The 25,429-nt window shown below is 32.8% G+C and overlaps 1 protein-coding gene across 1 annotated transcript in view; it reads left to right on the top strand.

Moving 5' to 3' along the window:
- The first annotated feature begins 8,469 nt into the window (after positions 1-8,469).
- The window catches only part of LOC127562765 (complement factor H-like), a 118,011-nt gene continuing 101,051 nt past the window's right edge, over positions 8,470-25,429 (top strand). Inside the window, exon 1 of the mRNA XM_051998718.1 lies at positions 8,470-8,946. Coding sequence (XP_051854678.1) covers positions 8,889-8,946 — 58 coding nt within the window. The 5' untranslated portion in view covers positions 8,470-8,888. The remainder of the gene's footprint in view (positions 8,947-25,429) is intronic.

Genomic DNA, 25,429 nt, shown 5'->3' with positions numbered 1-25,429 from the left:
TTCCAATGTTCAGAAAAATAAATTTTTTTAATCTTGTATAAGACAAGTAAGTATTCCATGATTTTTATGTTGGAGTAGTAATTCTCATCCCAATAATCTATAGAAGGAAGACATCATTAAAATATGTCCCAGATCTAGAATCACTAAGTGGAACAAAACATAAATGTTTATTTTATTTTTCAGGTCAATTATGTACAAGCAGTAATACCCTAATCTTTGTACTTTCCTATATGGCATTTTTATCCTGGATAGAGTTCAAATTGCTAAGTTTTAATGTAAAAAGAATTGGAGACTATGATTGATGAAGTCTTCAGTATTAGGTGTGGTTAGCAGAGGAATTGATCTCTGAGGCTGGCAGGGAGAAGCTCTGGTAGAAAACAGTTTAGCACCATAATTCCATCTTTGGGGAAGTGATCCAGCCTGAAATCTAAGCTATGTCAGACTCCTAAGACTCACTTCCTGCAGAGGTCTGGAACAGTCTCATTTTGCCATGTCTTGTCAGAAATCTCAGTCATGTCCCTTACATTAAATTTTCCCTGTAAAATTCCATCCCATGGCTGCTGCTTTCCTTTGGGTCAGTCCACCATGGCACTGTACCTCCTGGTGTCTTTTCCCTTCCCCTTGCCCCATGCCACATAGCATCTCTCCTAATTCCACTATTCCCAACCCCATTTTTCCTCCTTATAACTCACTCACTCTTTTGGGGGTGTTATGCCCCTTTCAGGATTTAGCCTGCCAGTTAAGGGCATGCTCCAACCTCATGGGGTGTTTCCTTTCTCCTGGGAAATGGCAAGTTCCACTAGGAAACTTGTACTTTCCATCATTAATTATTTAAATCCCTTTATATGCTCTCCCACTCTATTTCATATTTACCATTCCTGGTGTCTAATATATCCCTTAATTTTGTCTGTAACCACTTCCCTAAATAAATCTACCTTTTCCCAAAAAAGAATGGCCATTCTGAATTCTTCACATGACCAAACCCCAACTCTTGTATCATCTGGTGTCTCCATCACATACATGATTTTGGTTCCTGAGCCACGATATTTGGTGCCAAACTCCACATTTTAAACCATCAATCATCACATCAATGATAAAATTATTTCTAATCATTTCACTGCAAAAATATCTTAAATGAGAAAACTGGATAGTATTCTCAGGGAATGAGTAGAGTTCTCCCCCTATTGGTCAAATGAAATGCTAATTCTCGTATTGAATTTCAAACCTTATTGCCTTCTGTTAACTGCAAGAGATGGTGGCTTTGTGTAAAACTGTCATTTAGGAAGTTCTTTTAGAATGACATTTTGTGATCTTTGGAAATTTGAGAAAATTTCCATTTTTCAGTCAAAGGTTTTCTTTCTTAAGTTATATTTCACCTGCTGCGAAGTTCTTTTTCTCTTTTAAGTGCAGGATTCAATAAGACATCTAAATAAGAGATGAAACTAAAATTGGAGCCTCCTCTTTGATATGATGTCCATTGGAGTCATATATCAAGAAGAAAGGTTCGTATTTTATCCACTAAACATGAACTTAGATTCCTTTAACATTTAAACATTTCCTTTCAACCCATGAGAGCATATCACAATTCACTTTTTTCTAAAGTCTTCTGATATGATTCAGTAAATAATTTATCTGACTTTCTAAAACTATAGTTTTGAAATGAGAAATCATAGCACTAAATTTTAGTGTTTAATGTAAATACAAATTAAATTAAATCACAGCCTGTTTTTGTAGTCATAATTACCTGATTCCAATTAATCATATAATTCTAGACATTAGGAAGAAAAACAGGGAAAGAGACTGGATTTCTGATTTTATTAGTAAAAGGAATTCTCAGATGAGGGATCTCCTTCTACCAATGAAGGTTGGAAATTTTGTGGCCACTCATTGTCTGAAACAGTTTGTTAGGCAGAGTGTTAAGAAAGGAAGATACTTAACCAGGATCACACAATCAGTATGTATCAAAGGCAGAGAGTTCAAACCGAGATCTTCTTAGTTTTAAAGTCATCTGTATATCCACTATCGCATGCAAATCGATGGATGATTTTTTTAAAAAGTTTGTAGTGCTATGGATCTATTTAAGTTCATTTCTAAGGTTGATTTAAGTCCATTGAAAATTTCAGCATGATTCAATATATTTCATATTTTAAGATAATACTGTTTGAACCAGGGCAAAGGAAATCAAGGATTTGCACTAGCTCAATTATGGACAGGACTATGAATTCAGACAAGATTAAGTTTAGACAAAGATTAGGGTTAAACAAAAGCTTTAATTATGAACATAAAGGTTAGATAAGACACTGCTTGTGCCAGGGATAGACTTACAAATCTATGAAAGCTAAGGTAGGCCTGAAACATAAAGAGTAAATTAAAAGGATGTGTCAAATGCAAATACCACTAGCAAAACTTCCAAAGAGAATCTACCAATTATATCTATCTGAGCAGATGTACAAATAATTTCCAAGTGGCAGAGATTCAGTAGGTGAGTGGAATGATAAACATGCCATATGTCATGATAGAACAGCTGCTCTTAATGTTTTCTCACAACCACTAGATTGGGTCATTTTGTAACATCTATCACTCTGTTTTACCACACACTTCTTTAAAAAATAATAACTTTGTCTCTTCATTATCTTCAAGCTAAATGTTATTTCCCAATACATAAAGGAATTAAAATCTATAATTCACAAATATTTATGGACCCCAAATTATAAACATGTTGAATGCTAGCCTACCCAATATCATGAATTTGTTCAAAGAAAATATAATATTCAAGGAAATAATGTTACAGAGTCAGACCAGGGCTTTCCAAATTTTTTTCCACTCTCATACCCTTTTTGCCCAACACAATTTTACATGATCTTGGGTATATAAAATAAATATGCTAATCAAACATTTATTGATAATCATAATTTTGTGGTCCCTACATTCAGTGACACTACCCATATGGGCTCGCAATCCATAATTTGAGAAACTTTGAGTTAACCATCAGATTTACCACAATTTGTTGGTTTTGAATAAAATGTAATGACATTATTGTAAAAACAATATTGGTCAGGGCAACATTATGTAGAAACTGTAAGCTTCTGAAGGAAGCTTTTCTCTTTGTAGTTCCATTACTTAGCATAATGCTAAGCATATAATAATGCTTAATAAATGCCTACTGAATTAAGTTGAAACATTCATTCACTATCTATCAAAAGTCGATCCTTCTTACTCAGCAAAAATTCCTGCTACACAATTTCTCTGTTCTCTCCAACACTAATTCTACTTTTCTTAAAAGTCTGCTCCAATTCTGGACTTTCTGGACAACCCCAGCATTCCATGATCCTCTTCTCTTTGATATACCTGAAGTATTTATTTTCTCTCCCACTCATGTAAACTGAAACATATGCCTTCTTAGTCTGTGCAGTGCATACAGTGATAGACCTAGAGTCAACAAAACCTAAATTTAAATCCATTGTCAGACATTTACAAGTTAAGTGACCAAGGGAAGATCATTAACTTTCTTTTGTCCCAATTTCCTCATCTATAACATGAGGACAATAATAAGACCTATCTGGTAGGGTTGTGAGGGACAAATGAGCTAATAATAATTGCAGAGTATTGAGCATATAATAAGTGTTAGATAAATATTAGCTATTATTATTTCCCTTTTTTAACATATATGTCCTATCTCTCTACTCTATTACAAATACTTTAGAAGATCATTATCTTATATATATTTGTATCTCCAGAATATAATAAGAAAAACATTAATGCTGCTTCTGATAATCTTACTCAACATTCAGTTTCCTATTCTCTATCCATTTTTCATATATATATATATTTAATACCATAGAAATTGAATTTCAGTGAATCAAAGTTGTCCCTGATGCTTCCAAATCTTGTAACTAGTATTGTTATATAAACATAGATAATACATAGATATTTCTGCTAAAAAAAATCCAAATGACAAATAATGATTGGAGCAAGTTCTTGTCTTATAGTTGTGGTATTCAATCATAGCTATCTCGTACAGCCTGAAACTATGACATACGAATGATAAATTTATCATAGCTTTCAATTCAACATGTTCAAGAAACATATTTGAAATATCTTAATTTCAGGCATTGTTCTAGGCCCTGGAGATACAAAGGAAGAAGGAAGGATAGGACGGAGGGAGGGATAAAAGAAGGAAGGGAAGGAAAAAGAGGGAGTCTCTTAATTGATCAATTCCAGTTTGTGGGCCAATTTTACTCACAGAGGTTGTTGTTTGTCCTTTGTTTTTGAAGAAGACTATGCTATCACCTCAGGGATGTGATGCTAGGATATGCAAGTGAATTGGATTTAAGTGAGGGAGGGCAGTGCAAGTTAACCTGCCTCACTTTCCCCTCCAGATCCATCTGGATCCTGTTGTAAGACATAGATCAAGACAACTGGAGAGACTTAGAGACTTTATAGAGTATGAGTATTTTGTATGGTGACATCAATTAAAAATAATTTTCTTAATTTTTAAAAATGTATCAGTACAATTGCATTAGTAATATGCATTCGTTTTGAAATGATGTTTTTGTTGAGACAGAAGACATTCCAACAATAATGGGGTCCCCAGGTTGGTGTTGTGAGTATGGCAAAAGAATTCACAAACTCAGTTTGGCTCCAAGTTAAGGGACAAAGATTTATTATGCTGCTAACAGTGGGCTAAGTTCCATAAAGCATTTAGCAAAGAATCAGAAACAAGAAGATAAATTTATAGGAAAAAAAGAAAGATCAGATATTTCAAGTTACTGATATGCTAATTTTATGACTAAGAGGTAGAACTGAGTAGTGGCAGAGGTGGGAATTGTACCCATTATTGAATTCTATGACTTTTAAGTAGAATTGAGAAGTAGTCTTAAAGGTGGAATTTAGTAGTATTGAATTCTAGAGCTTACAAGTGAAGTTGTATCCCATCTTTGACATCTGTGGTTTAGAGGTGGAGTTGCACCCCACTAATGAATTCCTTGGCTTAGATTGCCTCAGAAACTTTGTTATTACTAACAGTTTATTATCCGACAGCCAGCATTGTTTGTGGCACTTCCAAGTCTGGACAAACTTAGGCCTATTGCTACATTCTCCCCAGGAGCTATACCACATCATTTTCACCACCATCAACATCAGCACCACCATTACCATCATCATCACTGTCACCTCATTCTTTAAATAGGATTCATGACAAGTTGTAAATTTGGTACGATTATTTTACTATTTAGTAATAGTAATAGAAATATTATATATTTCCAAGTCAATGTTAAGCTAATAGGAATAGAAGTAGGATCAAATTGTTTTTTAGTCATTAAAATAAGCCTGAAAAAATAATGAGTATTAGTATTACCATCATCAGTAAAAACAAATCTGAGTAACTGCTGCATCTTGTGTTTTTTGTTCTCCAACCTAGACCTAATTGTTGTTAATTAATGTCATTAAATTCTAGATTTTCTTTAGAAAGGGAAATTTAAAGTTAAGTTTTTTTTTTTAATTTGGGGAGTTAGTTTTGTTCAGTTTTACTTTTTCTCTTAAAATATAACTTCCTAGTTTTCAAACACAAGAGATAAAATAAATAAATAAATAAGCCACTAGTTGAATCTTTTTTGAAACCCAAGTATAGCACTATTTATAAACTCAAATAGGAAAACTAATTTTTGCTTATTAAAAAGGTCATATTTGAAATGGTTTTAAAAATATATATTTTCTTTTTATCTTTATGTCTATGAGATAGGAGGATAGATCAGAACTACTCCAAAAACAATCTAAGAAGAAAGTCAGCTAATGAAGGAGAAATTATAGTGAGTCATCTTTCCATCACAACATGGAAACAAGCAAATGACTAAGAGAGTAACTCTGGAATTCTGGTATATGTTGGTATCATGGATTTCAATCCCCAGAGCTCCAACTTAGTCCAAAAACACTTGTAGTACCAGAGACAATTGTCAGTCTTCTTAACTAGTCCAGCAAGATCACAAACAGTACGAATGAACTTCAGGCCTGGAGTTCTAGGCAAGTAACATATCAAAAGTGGATCATAAACTCAATCCTGTGCCTTCTTAAACTTCCAGAAAGCTGAAAGGAGTTGGAACTGTTTTGCCACAGTTCTCTTTAACTGTCCTTACTCAGTTTTCCTGCATTATTTCCCTTGTCTCCGTTTCCTTAACTGTTCTGTCTCAATCCCCTAAGCTGTAAAATTCCCCCTTTAGAGGGATTGGGGACCATTTGCTCTGGGCTTATAAATTATTAATGCAAGCAAGATAAACAAGAGAGTAGACCTCCTGACTCTTTTCTGTCCTCCAGAATTTACAATATCCCCTAAAATATTCCAAGATACCTCAGTGACATCTTTATTTCTGTGTATTCAGATATCCTGTCTCTGGTTTTTAGGATTTATGGCCTCCACTATCCTGACAGAAGTTTTTGCGCCCTTTCCCTCTTCTTTGTTTCTAAAAGGTATTTAAGAGTTTGAGATTCTCCCATTCATCGTTGGATGCTAGACGCTGGATTCTTTGAGATGACAGTCCTCTCCAGCCCTGGGACCAACATGGATCCCTTGGTACCAGTATATCTCTCCATCCTAATCTCTGTCTGACTGGATAATTTGAGATGAGAGTCCTGTCCAGTCAATTATGCTCTCCAATTAATAAAATATTAAAAACTCTCTAATCTCTCTCCTGCCTCAGTTTCTCTGGCATTACAGAACCAACTACTTTCCCAGGGAGCACCAAGCAGAGGCAAGTTTGCAGCTATGGAGCCTAGAAGCAAATAGAAGCCCCAGAGTCTAGAAAGCTCAAGAATAAGAACAATCACTTGTTCCAAACTCATGGGGGTTTGCTGAAAATTTGCAGCTCTCTATTCAAAACTGTGCTTATGATTCTTACAAAACCTAGAGCTCAGTATCTAACATATAGCAAGACCCAGACAAAGCAGGTTAGGAATATAGGCCTTCTGATAGACCTGATAGAAGTAAACAGAGCCTGGCCCTAACACAAAGTCCCAATCCATGAAACAAGCCTGGAAGGATGACTTATTTTTTTAAGTTCCAGTCAGTCAGAAATGATAGCTGCAAAAGGAATGGTAGAGAGAGCTGATAATTGGCAATAACAATTATACTCAATAAAGGACGAAACAAAGAGAACAATTGATCCTATAATACCAACATTTTCAAAAATATTTTTTTAAAAGACATGAACTCTGCTAAACACAGTGATCAATCATGACTCCAGAGAACTTAAGACTTGACTGAGAAATGATGAACTAATAAAGAATGAGACATCTTTTTGAGTTTGGCCAACATAGAAATTTGTTATGTTTGACAGTGCTTAATTTCACAGGCCTTTTTCTTTCTCTTTTTTTTTCAGTGAGTGGAGAACATGGTGGAAAAAAAATGCTTGAAAAATTAAAAATTAAATGAAATAAAAAGATGGGATAAATAGAATGTTTCATAGAAACATGATGAAAGAAAATTAGCAAATAAATGCATTGTAATAACAGATCAAACATATTAATTAGAATTAATTTAATTAAATTAGAATTAATTTAATATTGTCCTATACCTCAAATTTCCTCCAAGATATACAAATATACTAAATGTATCAAGAGAAAACTTGTAGTTATTAAAGCTAATAAAAGGATCTTAAAAAAAAATAAGTGAGTTCCATGTGATTTTCTTTTTTACCCAAATTTAAATTATGACTGTAGTGTATAATAAATCCCTTTAGAGCAAGACTTTGTTTTAGTAAATTTTCTATTTCTTCAATGTGTTTTTGCACATTGTAAATGTTTTATAAGAAGTACTGATATTCACTTTAGAGATAATTGCAAGGCTAAGATGGCAGTTTTGGAAGGGTAAATGGAAGAATGAAATGAATATATCTTGTTAAAACAAGTATCATTAGAGAACATTACTTAAAAATTTTAAATGATGGCTGAGATTTCAAATATAACTTACTTTTCTATATCTTTTGTTTCCTTTTTTTTTTCTTCCTGATAGTAGTATAACCAATCCAGTACCTGTGCCTAACTGAGAAAAAAAATGCAACACATTGACTTGGGAAATAAAACACATATAAAATTATGCTGGATGGAGAAAAAGGAAAAAGTGTGTTTTGTCAGATTTTTGTACTTTAGGAACTGGTTTTTCTATTTTTCATGTTTTTGATTATTACACAATTTATTGGGACTGAGTGGGAATCAGTTGCTTTAAAAATAAATATAATATTGCTGGGGTGGGAATAAAATTAAAGTGTTGCCAAAGAAGCAGGCAACAGGATAGGTCAAAACTGCATTCCTCACAAAGTTTACACAAGTTATCTGAGTCAATTGTGAAAGCATTGGCCAATCTGAAGTATTGTAAATGAAAGATTATAAAAAACAAGGTCACTATTTACTTTCCCTTTCTTCCTCTTACTGCTCTCTTTTTTGAATAGATTTAATTAAGTAGTCATTTAGTTGCAGTAAATAAGAGGTGGGGTTTATACAGAAAGTTTCCTTTAACTGATTTTTGCACAATCTGTGAACTTGAAAATAATCCAACTGAGAACATGCCTGTTTTTTTAAAATAATATATCATAGTGGAGGTCACAACTTTAACAGTGAGAAAACACAGAGAATTCTGTTCAGAATTCTGGCAAGGAATAAGTGAAGATTTGTTAAGTTTTGTGATTTGATATTTGTTAGATGAGGGTTTTTTTGTTTTGTTTTGTTTAGCTTTGCTCAAGTTTCTAGTAGGTGGAACATTTGGTGAGTGGACTTTATTCAGGCAGGATTTTTTCAACTTCTGCTTGAAACAAGATTTCAATTGGAGCAGTTAGAAGAGAATATTACACAGTCTCAGCAATATTTAGCTCCTAAATGTATCTTGCTTCCAGGTCTAAACAATGAAATTTGCAGTAAAAATTGTTTTACTTCTATTTTGGACTATCTGTGCTGCACAAGGTAAGGGGATCTTACCTTTTGGTTCCTTCTAAAGAAATTAAGAAACATTTGTTAACATGCTTTACAGAGAAGTGCTAAGAGGAGAGGGACTAGGAAGATCAAATTAAAGATTATAATTAAAATTTTGTTCTATAGTTCATGCACATATGAATATGCCAGAATTCTGTTAACTGTTTCAGTAGCACATTTAGATGTTTCTTTTCATTATTGATTTCCAGGTAAATATTATAAAGTTATTTTTAAGTAGTCATTTTTGAATTACTATGTTTCTCAAAAAGTACCCATTCTTGATTCATTAATTAAAATATTGCTGGAAAAGTTTATTTTGCTGAGTTATTGTTTTATTTTTCTAGGGTTTTTACATGAAATCCCATTAATAGTAAAAATCCACACTATAAGTACTGGGTTGTTAACTAATCTAGATGGTATCTCTGTCTAGAAATCAATGTATTTCTTTTCAATTTCCAATGCCCTTGGTTTTCTTTTTTTAAATAATTCAAATATATTATGAACAGAAATACTTTATAATACTTCTATAAAAATATCAATTCAAGTTAGTAGAAAAGTCAACCTATGAATTAATAATTTCATTTGATAATTAGAGTCCTTTCAAGGAATTATTTTTTTAATATAAATTTTATGAAAATAATCTACAAAATGCAATATTCTGGTAAGAAAACAGAATGAGACATGCCTTTCTCATTGTAGTGAGAAAACTGATGAATAAATTTGGCTTATCATATATATATTAAGTGAGTTCTAGCATTTCATAACAAATTGATGCATTTACTTTGATGGTACATCTAAGATAAGTGATAACTATTATTAATATTTGATATATCAATTTCATTGAATTACTTTAAGCATTTTTGGTAATTTGAGGAGGAAATCATGATATAATATGAAAAGTTCTGAATATGAAGTCAACAGAGATCTGGATTCAAATCTTGCACTGACTAAATGTGTGACTGAACAATTCACATTATTACTCTGGGCTTCAATTGACTCATCTACAAAATGGGGACAATTATAACCTTAGTACCTATCTTGGTGATGATCTAATAAGATAATATATGTAGAATATTTTACAAACCTTAAAGCACTATATAGATGTCAACTATTATTTTTCTTCTGATTATCAGAAATGTGCTATCTACATATCATTTTTATATGTATCTTTTAAAATTTCACTAATCCCAGGTTAGAAACTCTTTATTTAAAGGTTGATTTAAGGATTCAATGAGCAAGCATGTATGTGTGTAGAGGTAGGGAATGTATTAGTGGAAATTCCAGGCATAGGAAATAATAAGTGAGGGGAATAAATTAATATAGGGAAGCATTAGTCATCTTAAAGATGGGATGGAGATGGTGAAGAGCAGAATGAGGGATCTGGTAATTCAGTTCAGATAAGAAAGATAAGAGGATGTACAAAGCAAGTAATGGGCACAAAGATTGGACTGGTAGTGTGGTGCCAATTTTTAAAGTATCCTGAATGTAAAGTCTAAAGAGTTGGAACATTATCCATTTGTGTATTTCTTTTTTTAAAATGTTCCATTTTCTATCTATATATTTATGAGGTAGGTGGCAATGAGGAGATATTATCATAAGTAGTAGGGGTAGGGAGCATAAAAGAAGATCAAATAAATAGTACATATTAATTGATTACATATATGACATGAATAAGAGAGCCTAATACAACTTTCAAAAATGGAAAGATGGCTCAACAACAATAAAAACAAAGTTAAATATATTTACAATGACCCAGCTTGGCTGTAGAGAAAAGTTGCAAATGCTTACTTCTCTCCTTTCTTTGCTAAGGACAAAACTATCCTTTAATTTCTCTTAAAACCCATTATCCTATGCAAAAAAAAAAAAAAAAAAGATTTTACTTTTTGCTTTATTTATTTATCTGTTTTAGCTCTCCTAGTGGAATATAATCTCCTTGAGAATAAGAACTTCATTTATTGTCATCTTTATATTTCTAGCACCTAATTTACTATTGTGCATAGAGTAGAATATATATATATATATATATAATTGAATTATATGGAACTCCTCTAAATTGTTGATGATAAAAGATGAAGCAACTGTACCGTTTTGAGGGCAGAGTCCTTTGGCAAATTATCAGAAATTTCTTTAGGCATATCTAGTCCAAATTTTTGTGGATTTATCTGATAGGTCTATCATGTATCCCATATTTTTCCACTTTATTTTACAAAAATGTCAAATAAGAATTTGACTAACATTTTTGAAAAATGAAGATTATTTTAAAGTATAGATGTGGAAACTCAAATACTTAAGGTTGCTCAGGACTGAGAACAATCATATATATATGGAAATCTGAATAGAATAGATTATTGTTCTCTATTGCTTCCTGTTATACACTGTTATGCTATTAATCATGGTTCTCATCCATGTCCATAACAATTTTGTGGAGTATGCTGTGCTGCTACTTAAAGCCACATTTCTTCATCCTAGTCCTTCTCCACTTAAGAAATTTCATCCTACCAGCCCCCTTTTATATTTGGATCTTGTTCTGTATTTTTGTTTTACCTTTAATTCCAGACAAAAATATCTGGGTGACTCAACCAGATTTCTATAGTCAGATAGGTGAGGGTTCATTGTGATCTACTATACTGAAAAACACATTTTTGAAGACTGTTTTGCTTCAAATCAAGAAAAAATAACAAGCTCTGCACATTCTATTTTCCATGGTAAAACTTTTTGTCTCTATTCTCAATTTCCATGTCTTTGACTAATGCTCTGGGAAAATCTTATCCTTTATTCACCCTCTTTTCTTTCTTTATGTTTAGCTTCCATAAGTTCATTGATGGGCACTATAACAAATTATAAATGGGCAAAAATTGGTTTCTGTTCTCTGCTTTCAATACCTTTCTCCTAGTGTTTTATGCTCCTTTTCCTAATATTCCATGACTTCCCAGTATGCCCCACGTTGATGTTCCAGTCAAAGAAACAGAATGGTATAATAGAAGAACAGAAAAGGAGGAAAAAGTCAGAAAGATATGATGGAATAAGTGTTGAACTTGGAGCTTGAAAATCTGAATTAGAATAATGGCTCTGGTATTTACTATCTATGTGATTTTTGAGTGAGTCTCTTCACTTCTAGGGGACTCAGTTTTTTTATCTGTGAAATAAGGTGGTTGAACTAGATGTGGTATTGAATTAAACAAGACTCCTCTAAGTTGATGACAGAATGTGGAATAAATATTTAGTAAAATGAATTCTGTGGTGCATTGTTAGAAATCTTGAGGGACATATTTAAATTAGATAAGGTTTTTTCAAACTCTAAATTTGTGGTTGTATGAACTGAGTTTGGGTTCTAGCTCTGCCACTTAGCAACTATGTGGCCAAGTGATCTCTGTAATTTTCTGATATATCCAAAATGGTTACTAGAAAAAGATAATTCATATTGTTTTGATCTGATACCAAAATCAAATTTCATTTTCCTCTGGAAAGATTTGTTGCTTTGGTATCCATCAAATGTAGCTTTTATCTGATTGTTTGAAAGGAAATATCATTATGTAATAATGGAAAGAGCAATGAAAATCTGGGGTTCAACCCTACCTTTCACAATATTATGATTTCTTGGGCAAATACTCATACCCATTCTAGGCTTCAGTTTCTTCCTCTATAAAATGCGAGGGTTGGACAAATTGATTTCTAAAGCAACTTTGAGCTCTAAAGTCATATGTTGTGGATATCACTTTACATTTCTGAATTTCAGTTTTCTGATCTGTAAAACAGGGATAGTAAAGCCTTTAAAGCTTTTAAAGTCCAATGCAATTTAATAAACATTTTAAAGCACTTACAGCATGCAAAGCAATAGTAGGAACTGGAGGTAAAAATACTGACTTGGAAAAGAAAAGCTGTTGGTCTTAAGAAGCTTACTTAGAAGATAAATATGAAATACACCCAATCCTCAATATTTGCTCACATTTGTGTGATTTTATTAATATCCACATTTACATTTGCACTGGCAATTTCAAATTAGAGGCTTACTGCAGTAGATGGAAAAAAAAACTAAGGCATAATACACTTGTTGGTGGAACAACTGGGTATTTTACTAAGTGCTTCACTGATCTTGTTCACTGTATTGCTTTACAGAGCTCCCTATACATTTATTGCATATTTCTTTTGTTTGCCTTTCAAACTCAAACTTTGTGTTGCAATTATGTCCACAAAGAATAGTGCAAGTCCTTTGGACTCTAATACCAAGTGTACAAAGTCATTGATTCAGCTTAGTTAGAAAATAAAAGTGTTAGATAAATTTCATACCAGAATGTCTGCAACCATTATCTCCTAGAATTTGGTGTTAGCAAATCAATGATGCATTGTATCAATAAAAAAAAAAAAAGGAGGAAAAATGTATGGTTGTAGATTTCATGTACATTGAAAAATGAATATTGTATGAAATAAACTTTTTTAAAAAAATTAGATGTTAGCAGAAAAAGTCACAGAATTCTAAGGAATTACTAACGAAAAATGTTAACAATTTTTTTGAGTACTATATTTTATGAGTTATTTCATAGTTACTAGTGTAGGAACAGTGCATATTATCAGAACTAAAGATTTGTTATAAAGTATTGTATTCAGAAAAGGGTATTTTCAACAATCTCTAGTGAAAGAATACTTATTTTTGGCCATGAAAATGTATTATTTTCTATAGGTTTGATATATTAACATTTGCATTCTGATTTTCATGCAGTTTTCTTGGAGTGTTACTCCTAAAATTTGAGAATTGACTATACTTTCAGGAGGAAGATTGCATTACCATTGCATTAGTGGTTTAGGAAAGTGATAAAAAGTGATATCTGAGCTAAACTTTCAAGTAAATTTAAGTGAATATGGAAAAGCAATTCCTTTACATTTCCCTAATTGAATCACTCTCCCATTCACCACAGCGGCTTTTCAAATTTTTTAATTTCCCCCCTAATCTTCCTATGGTACCTCTTCCCTTTATTTTCTTAATTGAAATCATTGTCTCATATTTCAGCAAGTGCTATTCTCTTCTTCTTCATCTCATATCACCCATTGCCTTCCACATTTCACCCATCTTAAGTAATAAAGTGATGCCCCTTGTCAAGGCAATCTGCTCTCCCATCTTCTCTAAAGATTGCTCCTTCTATCATCCCCATCTTGTCATTAATCTTCAATCTTCCTATTGGCTGCTTTCTTACTGCCTACAAAGTCTTTGTCTCCCATTTCCTCCCTCTCCCTTCCCTCCCCCCCAAAAAATAACCCCCTTGATCCATTTACCTCTGGTAGATAATGTCCCATATCTGTCATCTCTTTTGTCAGATAATATTTATAAAGTGCTTTAACACAGTACCAGGCACATAGTAGTTCCTTAATGAATGCAGATTCCCTTATATTTCTCCCTTCTGTAAACTCCTTAGGAAGACTTTCTACAAAAGGCATTCTTTTTTTCTAACTCTCTTCTTAAGTTTTCTACAATCTGGTTTTCATTTTTCATTATTCAACTGAAGATATTTTCTCCAAAATTATTAATGATCTTTTAATTGCCAAATCTAGGCCTTTAAAAAACAATCCTCATTCTTCTTGATTTTGATGGAGAGAGGGCAGAAATTCAAATTGAAGGAGAGTTTGTTAGCTTTAGAGCCAAGAATCTAGGAAATATAATGATATAGTAGGACTAAGATAATATATGGAAGTGAAGGACTCAGGTGGGATATAAGAATCGAGAGAAGGGACACAGAATTTTTTCCTTAGCACATAACTTCCTTGTACAGAGATGAGGGACACAGGAAATGGAAATTTGCCTATTAAGGAACCATTTGGTTCCCATTTGAATAGAGCCCTTCTTCAGAGGTTTATGTAGAGTGAGCATCAAAGTCAGTTGGAGAGAATGTCAGAGCCTCTTGCTCCAAATCCTGAGGAGTAGAGAGAAAGCAGGGAGTGGGAGAAGGTGGAAGAACTCTAATAGAAAGCCTAAACTCAAAATCCAGCCCAACCTTAGGGCCTCATCCCAAAGGATTGGGGCACAAAGAAACAGAAAACTTCTTGCTGCTACAATAGATACTTAATCTCAACCTCTTAGGATCATTTGTGCCTCAAAGTCAGGGATTTAGGGTGGTTCCAGAACCCTTTTGAATAAGTTTTCTACTGTTGAACTCTGAAGGCCCACTAAAGAATATGCTTTATCTTGAGGATTAAATGACAAAAATAGATATAGTCCTAGTAAATTATTGCTAACATATATCATTTGAAGGTTTGCCAAAGACTACAAATATTTTCTCATATGCTCCTCGCTATAACTCTGTAAAATACTAGATGTGTATTAGCTATTATTCTTTTTAAGACTGTGTCTCATGCCTCCAAATATTTGACTTTCTTCACCCATCCACAACAGCAATGACTTTGTTCTTATTCTTATTTTATAGCTGTGAGGTTTTTATTCCTGGAATTTATAAACTAATTCAAGATATCCCTGGGGCCTGATCCATAGTAGGTCTTTAATAAACTTTGTTGGTTGATTGATTGATAATAAAGTATTGATGGCCTAATATTGTATCCTAATGCTGCTGGCATTAATCAAAGAAATGAATCTGTAATATTAAGAACTTAGTAAACTGATACAGGAAGATTTTGGAGGTGGGGAATGATATATCTCTATTTCACAGAGTATATGTAGGTATACATAGGTGTAGATTAAATAGAATCTACTCTCATCTCAAATTCATTTGGCACGTTTCTGAAAGCTGGAGGAGGAGGAGTAAAATATCTACAAAATGTGGTGAGAGGAAAAATGAAAAGAGAGGAAAAGAGATCCATAAAAAGAAATTATCCTGACTGCTACTAAGAAATGGGCTTCATCCATGAAGCTATCTATATTGTTGATGAATCATTTCAGTTATATCCAACTCTTCATAGCTCCTTTGAGGTTTCCTTGGCAAAGTTACTAAAATGCTTTGCTACTTGTTTCCCTAGTCCATATTACAGATGAGGAACTGAGGCAGACGGGGTGAAGTGACTTGCCCAGGGTCACACAGCTAGGAAGTGTCTGAGGGCAGATTTGAACTTGGGTCTTCCTGACTTCAGAAGCAGCACTTTTATCAGTTGTGTCACCTATTTGTTAGAAACTATCATCTAGGTCAGTAGACACAACCCCCATGGGGCAAAAAAAATCTTTATTTTGAAAAGCACTGAAATAAATGAAACAGTATAAAATATTTTTAAAAGATTGAATTTTATTTAAAATGCTTTTTTTGTTATTGTTGGCAAAGCAAAAAACAAAAAAAAAGTTTTTTAAACTTATGTAAACCTTAAAAACAAAGGGAAAAAACCTATGAGTTCAATCTTGGCCTCTGACACTGTGTAACCTTGGCAATTCATCTAGCTCTGTTTACCTCAGTTTCCTCAAAATAGAGGAAACATACATTTCTATAAAATGAAACAGAAAAGAAGGAGATGACACACCACTCTAGTATGTTTGCCAAGAAAACTCCAAATAGGGTCATAAACAGATGGACATATGTAGTGTGCTTTCTAGAGCCCCCAAATTGGGGTGCCAAAATGTACTATGCTTTCTAGAGCCCCCATCCTGGAGTGCCAAAATATACCATCCAGTCTAGCTCTCTGGAGGATCTTGGGACCAGCCCAAATCCTTGGTCTTAGTGGAGGAGTGAAGAAGCAGGGAACCCATGAGGATGGTCAAAGATGGAATCCATTTATTTCAAGTCCTCTCAGCCCCTAAATACCTTAGTATGATTACTTCAGTACAGCACATTGAGCTATAGTTGGCACATATAGTAGCATTACATCACCACAATAAGTATCTACTAAATAACCATATAAAAAAGCTTTCAAAGTATCATGTGACATGATTTTAATAATAAAAATTTAGTTTGGGGAATTATCTTTTGTATTTTATGCATAATAATTCTATATATGCATATATAATATATAAGATAATTGTTATATATAAATATATAATAATTTACAATTATTAGATTTAAACATAGGTATATTATTATTAGATGTGAAGCTAGGTGTATTATTATCTATATCCTTTGATGGAAAAAAAAAAGAATATGCTAGACTCTTATTAAATACCATATATATATGTGTGTGTGTTACATATATGTGTCATTAAATTCAGTTACTATATTTTAAAAATATAGTATGGGTATTTCTGAATTATAAATTAAAATCTAAATTGAAGAGGGTCAAAGTATTAACCTAAAATAACAATTAAGAATTAGAAAAAACTCACTCTGTTCATGTAAAGATAGCATATAATTGTAACAGTAGTTCATAATGGGATTATAAATTATTCATATATGTGGCATATTTCAAAAAATCTGTTTTCAAGAGATTAATTAGATTTGGCATTGAATTTTTGAAGGCTAATGTAAGTCCTGTTTTCAATCATCCCTAGTTTCTTTTTGTTTCTTCCTGTTCTTTTTCTCACTAAATAGAACTTAACTAATTTCAATGTTTAGGGTAATAATGCTGTTAAAAAAAAAGTTAATACAATAATTTCTTAAAATCTGAATGCTTCTATTTTATAAGAAAATGGGCAAAGTAATTGCTTCAAGTCCTTTTGAAAATAGGAAATAATTCAAATAGTATATAGGATTGTACATTGCTATAAATGATTGTTGACTGAGAATAAATTGTGTCTACACATACAAACTAAAAGCTTTAGTTTAATTTTTTTTTTATTTGTGTTGGTAAAGAATTAGAAATGAGGGGTTGCCCATCAGTTGGGAAATGGTTAAACAAATTATGATATATAAATGTGTAAATACTATTATGCTATAAGAAATGATAAAGGGGATAATTTGAAACAAGAACAAAAACAAAAACAGCTTGGCAAGACATATATATATAAATTGATACAAAGCAAAGTAAATATACTCAGTAAAACAACTAACATAGTTACAGGAATACTATCAAGATAATCAAGTATAAAAGACATAGTGACTCTAATCAACAGTGACTCACTCATAGTTCCAAAGGACTCATAATGAAAAATGCTATTCACCCCCAAACAGAGAAGCTATGGATTTAGAGTGTCAGTTTAAGTATGTACTCTTTCTTTCTTTCTTTCTTTAAGTATGTACTCTTTCTTTCTTTCTTTCTTTCTTTCTTTCTTTCTTTCTTTCTTTCTTTCTTTCTTTCTTTCTTTCTTTCTTTCTTTCTTTCTTTTCTTCTTTTTTTAAGAATATTGCTAATTGAGCTAGCTAGGTGGGGCAGTAGTTAGTCCTCTGAAGTCAAGAGGACATGAGTTCAAATATGATCTCAGACACTTAACACTTCCTAGCTGTGTGACCCCAGGCACATTACTTAACCTCAATTGCCTCAGGAAAAAAAATATAGTTAATGTAGAAATTTGTTTTGCATTGCTTCAAATTACAAAGGATTTTGTATTTTTTACCTTCTCAATGGTTGGAGGAGGTGAATATTTAGCACCAGAAATAAAACAAATTGAATAACAACAACAACAAATTATATATATATATATATATGTATACACTTTCTTTTTGCATTTGTAGGTATCTTAATTTTAAAGGAATGACATACTGGTGACAATTTGATTCAATACTATGCTAAATGCAAGAGATACAGAGATGAAAATGACATAGTTCATACACAAAAGGAGTTTAAAATCTCCCACAGGGAATATGACAAGCATATAAATCGTGAAATATGTGGTTTACGCTGATAAAGACAAAGTATTCATCCAAGGTACTAGAAAAATTTAAGAAGGGAAAGAACAACTCCAGAAGATAATGAAGAAGTTGTGATTTGAACAAAGCTTTTGAGGAAGGAAGAATTCTAAAATGTGGAATTGGAATTAGAACGAAATATAGTTACAAAAAATGGCATACATATACATATATCTAGTATGTATCTTATATTTGTATGTGTGTATATGTGTATATGTATATATTAAATATGTATATATAATATTGTATTATCTCCTCAAGCTGTCAGTCTATATTTTCCTCTATTTCATTACTACACTCCTAGAAAGTCTTAAAATTGCCTTTTACTTCCTTATTTTTACTTTCTCCTTGAGCCTTTTAATCTGGATTCAAACTCCATCATTTTACTGAAACTGTTCTTTCCATGTTTGATAGTCATTTTCATTCTCAAGCTGTCAGTCTCTTTCCTCTTACATGATAAATCTAGTAACTGTTTCTGAGTTTCATCTCCCCTGATTTTTATTTACCATATGACAATGTTAGTCACTTTCCTCAATTTTCTTCTCTCACATGGCTTTCACAAAGATTCTCTCATTTTTTAATAGTAGTTCTCCCATCCTTTCTATTTGTACCCAACCTCTTTTCCTCAGGATCTCATTTTTGCCTTTCTCCTGGACATCTCTTCCTTACTGAGCACATCCCAGTACATAATCCAAAACTGTACTCATTATCTTTCCCAGAAAATCTTTTAGTGTTTCCTAACTTCCCTATTTTTGTTGGTGGCATAAGCTTTATCTTAGTTACCTGTTTTTGAAAGAACAGAAAAACCTTTGATTCTTTCATTTCATTCATCCTTCACATCTAGTCAAGTGCTGAGTTTGTTTATGAGATCTCCACAGTATTTCTTTTATAGTTTCTCATCTCTCCCTTCAAATTGTCACCTAGTTATTGTGTCTCTTATCACTTCTTCCATAAACAACTCTAATAACCTCTTACCTGATCACCCTTATCTAATCTCTCCCTTTTTAATCCACTTTTTTTACAAGTACCAAAATAATTTTCCCCAAAAATAAGACTGACTATATCAGTTTCCTGCTCAGAAACTTTTAGTGCTTTCCCTTGTTCTTAGATAAGTATAATTTCAAATTCAATTTAATTCAATAAACATTTATTAAATGCCCACTATGTTCCAGGCACTGTGCTGAACTCTGGGGATACAAATAAGAAAGAGAAAGATAGTCCCCGCAGCCCTCAAGTACAATCTAATGAGGGAAGACAGTATACAAAAAGGAAGCTCCAAAATGGTGGGGAGCAGGAGAGGAACATTATATGGAGTCAAAACAGGCAGAACAGCAAATGGAAAATGGAGAATAATGTGGAAAGTTTAGTGGCTCTTATTATCACCACCAGGATCAAGTACAAACTCCTCTGTTTAGCATTCAAATTTCTTCATAATCTAGCCTCTTTTGTCTTAATCTATTTCTTTATACTTTACTCCCCCATACTTACTCTTCAACCCAGTAACATTGATGTCAGTGATGTTCCACAAAGAAGACACTGCCTCTCAGCTCCAACTGTTTTCTCTGGCTATTCTCCATGCTTGGAATGCCTTCCCTTTTCATCTTTATCTATTGACTTTTGAAACTTCTGTGAATTCCCAACTAAAACCATCATCTCTTACAAGAGAGCTTTCTCACATTCTGTTCTATTTTTTCATTCTTTATATTTTGTTTTGTTATTTCTTGGTCTTTTATAGATTCACTGACTTCTCCTTACCCAATTCTAATTTTCAAATAATTATTTTTTTCTTTAAACCTCTGTCCCTTGTTTTGGGAAAATTGGTTAATTTCCCCTCCACCCCAATAATCTTCTTGTTTTTCTTGAATGGTTTTTATTTTTGTTTTTGTTTTTCTTCAATCTCTCCCATTTGATTTTTAGTCTCTTCTTCTTCTTCTTCTTCTTCTTCTTCTTCTTCTTCTTCTTCTTCTTCTTCTTCTTCTTCTTCTTCTTCTTCTTCTTCTTCTTCTTCTTCTCTTCTTCTTCTTCTTCTTCTTCTTCTTCTTCTTCTTCTTCTTCTTCTTCTTCTTCTTCTTCTTCTTCTTCTTCTTCTTCTTCTTCTTCTTCTTCTTCTTCTTCTTCGTTTTTTTTTTTTTAAACAAATTCTCTCTCCCAGAAATGGGAGCCATTTCTGTTTACTCTTTGGGGTAGAAGAATCTTTGTTTTTTTTTTTTTTTTTTTTTTTTTTTGCTTCAATGTCCTCCTGTGAAAATGAATCCCATTCTTAACCTATTCCCATAATAAGTTTCTGTGGTTGGAGTCTTTCGTCTTTGCCAATTTTTTTTTTTTTAAGTAAAAAGTATTAGTGTAAGCACCTCTAATTGTGGGGTAAGAGGTGCTATCTCTAGCCTCACTTTATCTTTCCCTTCTGACCTGAAACTCCAAACCCTTTTCCCTCCTGCAAGTACTCACACCCAGCAATATCTCTGCCCTGCTGCCTCTTTTCTCCCAGGTGTGCTGGTTCCTTCTTGCCCAGAGCTGTATCTTTGCAGCACAGCTGCACCTGGTGTTCTTAATCTGCAGAGATTCCCTAAATCTACCTGCACTCAGATTCTTGACTCCACAAGCAGTCTAGAAAGTGAAAGTCTATGGTTCCTGCTGAGGTTCCAGTCACACCTAGCTTAACCCAAGGGATCCCCACTTGATGTTTCTGTGGAGCTAGCCTGGAAGTGTTTGCACTTTCGCAGACCCCTCACCTGGGGGTCTTTCATCTGTTCTCAGATTGTCCCAGGAGAACCCCTGTTCTGCTCCAATTCTACTTTGCTTTTCACTAGTCTGTGTTCACCCTGAAGAGCAAATTTGTTCTGTTTGTGGGAGAAATATGGAGAGCTTGAAATTTATTGACCTACTTTGCCATCTTTGCAGAATCTTCCTCCACAAGAAGCTTTCTCTATCCTCTAAATTCTAAGATCTTAATAATTTTGATTACTTTGTGTTTCTATCTGGCATATTGCTTATCTGGGCATGTTTATTTGCTTGTTGTCCCTTCCATTAAACTATGAGCAGCACTTTGTGTATCTCCATTTCTAGGCAATGTGTCTGGCACGTAATGTTTAATAAATGTTTGTTGATTGATTACTATAGCCCATTGTTTACTGTAATGTGATACTGATTAATTTCTTTGTTGCTGCTGATACAACTTCTCTCAGGGAGGGCTTAGAGAATCAAGGTACGTAGTATTATTGAAAAGGGTTTAGTTTTCTGATAACAAGAGGGAAAATTTCTGCTCAGCTTCTACTGGAAAAGAGGACAGATCCTCAGAGACCTTACATGTGGCAAAGGTTTTGTATCATCCCAACTCTATCACTATAGAACTCCCAAGAGAGAGGTTTTGACTGGTAGGCTAAGGAACAACAATAAATTGTTACAGTACGGGATAATGCTTCCTGGCCAGTGAGGAAAATTGGAGACTAATGTAAGAAGTTTCATCATCTTTGTTATAACATGATGTTTGAAGATCTATTATGAATATCATTTGCTTGTTTAGACCTAGGACATGGACTTTCCTATTTCTCATTCAGATTCAGTCACTCCCTCAGGGAAGAAAATTTGTGTGTGTCATCGCAGATAGTTAAGAAAAGGAAAAGGCCTAAATCTGTAATATTTTTAGTGTGTGTGTATAAAGTTTCCTCCAGCTAAAATCCTGCTGTTTGGTTTGGAAATTATCTAATTCCTCCCCTACTCCAAGGAAATAGAATGTTATGAAGGTTAGGAATGGCAAATAGGAAAAATGTGTATTTCATAATGGTGCACTACTAACTGCTTTCCAGTTTAAAAAAAAAAAAACATTAAATTTTTATTCTATAAGAGGAAAAAAGTCAGAAACAAAGTAGGTAATCAACTTTGTGACAATTTTTTTTCTGATAGACCATGGATACCCTCTAGTGGACTCTTCAAGTTTTGCCTATATCTGAAATAGTGGTGAAGTAATTTCTTGGTAATACTCATCTCAGAGCATTGAATCTACATGATTTCAAAAGTATTTTGTCATGGTCCATTTTTAAAAATAGTAGAAATTACAAAATGTGCGTAATAAGTTATCCAAGAAATGTCTACACTATGGCAAGAATTAAATTTTCTTTAGAATGCTCACTGTCACTGTCGGAAAACCTCTGTTGATTCCTGGTAACTTTCCAACATTAGTTTTAATTTAAAGTTTAAAAGCATATTTTGTTGGGGGAGTTCAAAACAAAATTGTGATTTCTCACATTCCCAACAAAATATTAAAATGCATTAAAGCCCTCAGTTTGGCCTACTTGTTCCTTTCCTGTTAAAAGTATTCTGTTTCCTGGGTGCTTTCACAAAGGTTTTTCTTTCCTATTCAGGGAATACTTTCTTCACTTGGGATCCCCAAGTGTCACTACCTAAACATGTTCTTTCCTAAATCTAGGATGATTAGTACAATCCCTTCATCTTTATTTGAGGTGACTTTGTACTAATTTTCCATTAATTTATTTATATAGAATGTGAGTTCCCTGAGGGCAAGGTTTGTATTATTTTGTATTTGTATCTCCAGAATTTAGTATATCATGTGGCTTGTACGAATTTAAGTTTGTTAAACTGAATAAAATCTTGAGCAATATATTCAGCATTTAAGTGAATTAGAGATAGAACACAATGAAATGACAGTGAAGTAATGAATTTTTTCCTCAAGGTACCTCAGATAAACATAGTAATGTCAGACTCTATCCATCCTCAAAAGTGTTTAGTTTCTGACTTTTATCTCCTCTTATCCTCTTTTCCTTCATTGAGAAAACAATTCTGAGTTACAAAGATTCGTCATTAGCTATCATATATTTGATTGTTTAGATTTGGGGTTCATTTATGCCAGAGACTTTCCCAGATTCAGTCATTCCTTCAGAGAACTATTGCATTCAAAATTAGTGAGTCTTTCGTTGATGTTTGGTTGACTCAAGGGACTAACTCAAACTATTGATGTCAGTTTCTCATAGATGGAGTACAGAACAGTTATAGAGAGCTCCAGAGATACTCTGATATTTAACTGGTATATTTCCATGGGCAACTTCAGGCATGGGAGCTTTGATCAGTTGAATCAAGTTGAACCAATGATCAATCCTTGATGTAATATTCTTCTGAAATGGTTAAGAAATTCTCTTATTAGCTGTCAAATAACCTAAAAATGTCTTAATTTATTCCAATATTGAACTTAAACTCCCAAAGTCTGACTACATTTGGGTCTGGCTTTTAACTATCATATGTAATGTTTGCTCTGTTAGTTAAAAAAAAATCTTATTATTCATAGGAATTTCTAGTGTCTTTAATAGAGTGGTTATTAGATTTTGCCAAAAGCATCTTTGCCAAAGCATCTATTATTTTATTGATATATAATCTTTATTTTTATATTATTAATGAGAAATATTATATATTTTTTACATTTAATCAAACTTGTATACTTGGTATAAAATCCACCAGCTATTGGTGTATTTTCATTCTAAGATGTTGCTGTATATCATTCTAAGATGTTTGTGCCAATATTCATTAGCTATAATGATATGTGATTTGCTTTCTCTGGTTTGTCTCTCTCTAGTTTAGGCATTTGTATTGTATAGAAAGATTAGAAAGAAGGTGTCTTATTTTGTTATTATATATATTAAAGTATATAATATATTATATATTAAAGTATATTATATACACGATATAGTATTGGAAATAATTGTTCTTTAAATGTTTCTATAATTTGCAAATTTATCTTTTTAAAAAATCTGTTTTGTAATTCATAGATAATAGTGGCATTGTTAGGTCAAAAGTTATGCATGAATTTATAGTTCTTTGGGCATAGATCATGTCTTTTGATCGTTTATCAATTGAGGCATAGGTCATTTTTTTTTTTTTATAAATTTGACTCAGTTCCTTCTATGTTTGAGAAATGAGACTTTATCAGAGAAACTACTTCAAAATTCTTTTTACCATTACCATTGCTAAGTAATAATGTCACTTATGATTTGCTCTCTCTTATGATTATATCCCTCCCCATTTATGTTATTCTCTTTCTCTCTTTCACTCTGTCCTTCTTTAAAAGCATTTTGCTACTGACCATTCCCTTCCCCAATATTCCCATTCTTCTATCACCTTCCCCCTTTCCTGTATACTATTCTCTCCTATTTTCTAGCAGTGTAAGATAGATTTCTGTATCCATATTGAGTATGTATGTTATTTCCGCTTTGAGTTCTCTTTCAGGAGATGATCAGTGGATTCTTTCAATGACTATTTTACCTTCTGATTCTAGCATATCAGGGTAGTTTTCCTTGATGATTTCTTGAAAGATGTGTCTAAGCTCTCTTTTTTTGGTGTGGTTTTCAAATATTCCAATAATTCTTAGATTGTCTCTCCTGGATATATTTTCCAAATCAGTTGTTTTTCCAAAAATATATTTTACATTTTCTTCTACTTTTTCTTTTCTTTTCTTTTTTTTTTTTTTGGTTTTGTTTGACTGATTCTTGATGTCTCATTGAGTCTTTCACTTCCATTTGTTCAATTCTAATTTTTAGTGAATTATTTTCTTTAATTAGATTTTTTTTATCTCTTTTTACATTTGTCCATTTGAACTTTTAAATGTGTCTTTTTGTTCACTGGGTTTTTTCCATTTCAGAAATTCTGTTTTTCAAGAAGTTATTTGCTTTTTTCCATTTCATCAAAACTATTCTTTAAAGAGTGCTTTTCTTTGAACAATTTTTTTGTGTTTTCTTTTCCAGAGTTCTCATTTCCTTTCCCTA

Source organism: Antechinus flavipes, chromosome 4, assembly GCF_016432865.1.
Source record: "Antechinus flavipes isolate AdamAnt ecotype Samford, QLD, Australia chromosome 4, AdamAnt_v2, whole genome shotgun sequence".
Lineage (NCBI taxonomy): Eukaryota > Metazoa > Chordata > Mammalia > Dasyuromorphia > Dasyuridae > Antechinus > Antechinus flavipes.
This window is presented reverse-complemented; position numbering and strand designations above follow the sequence as displayed.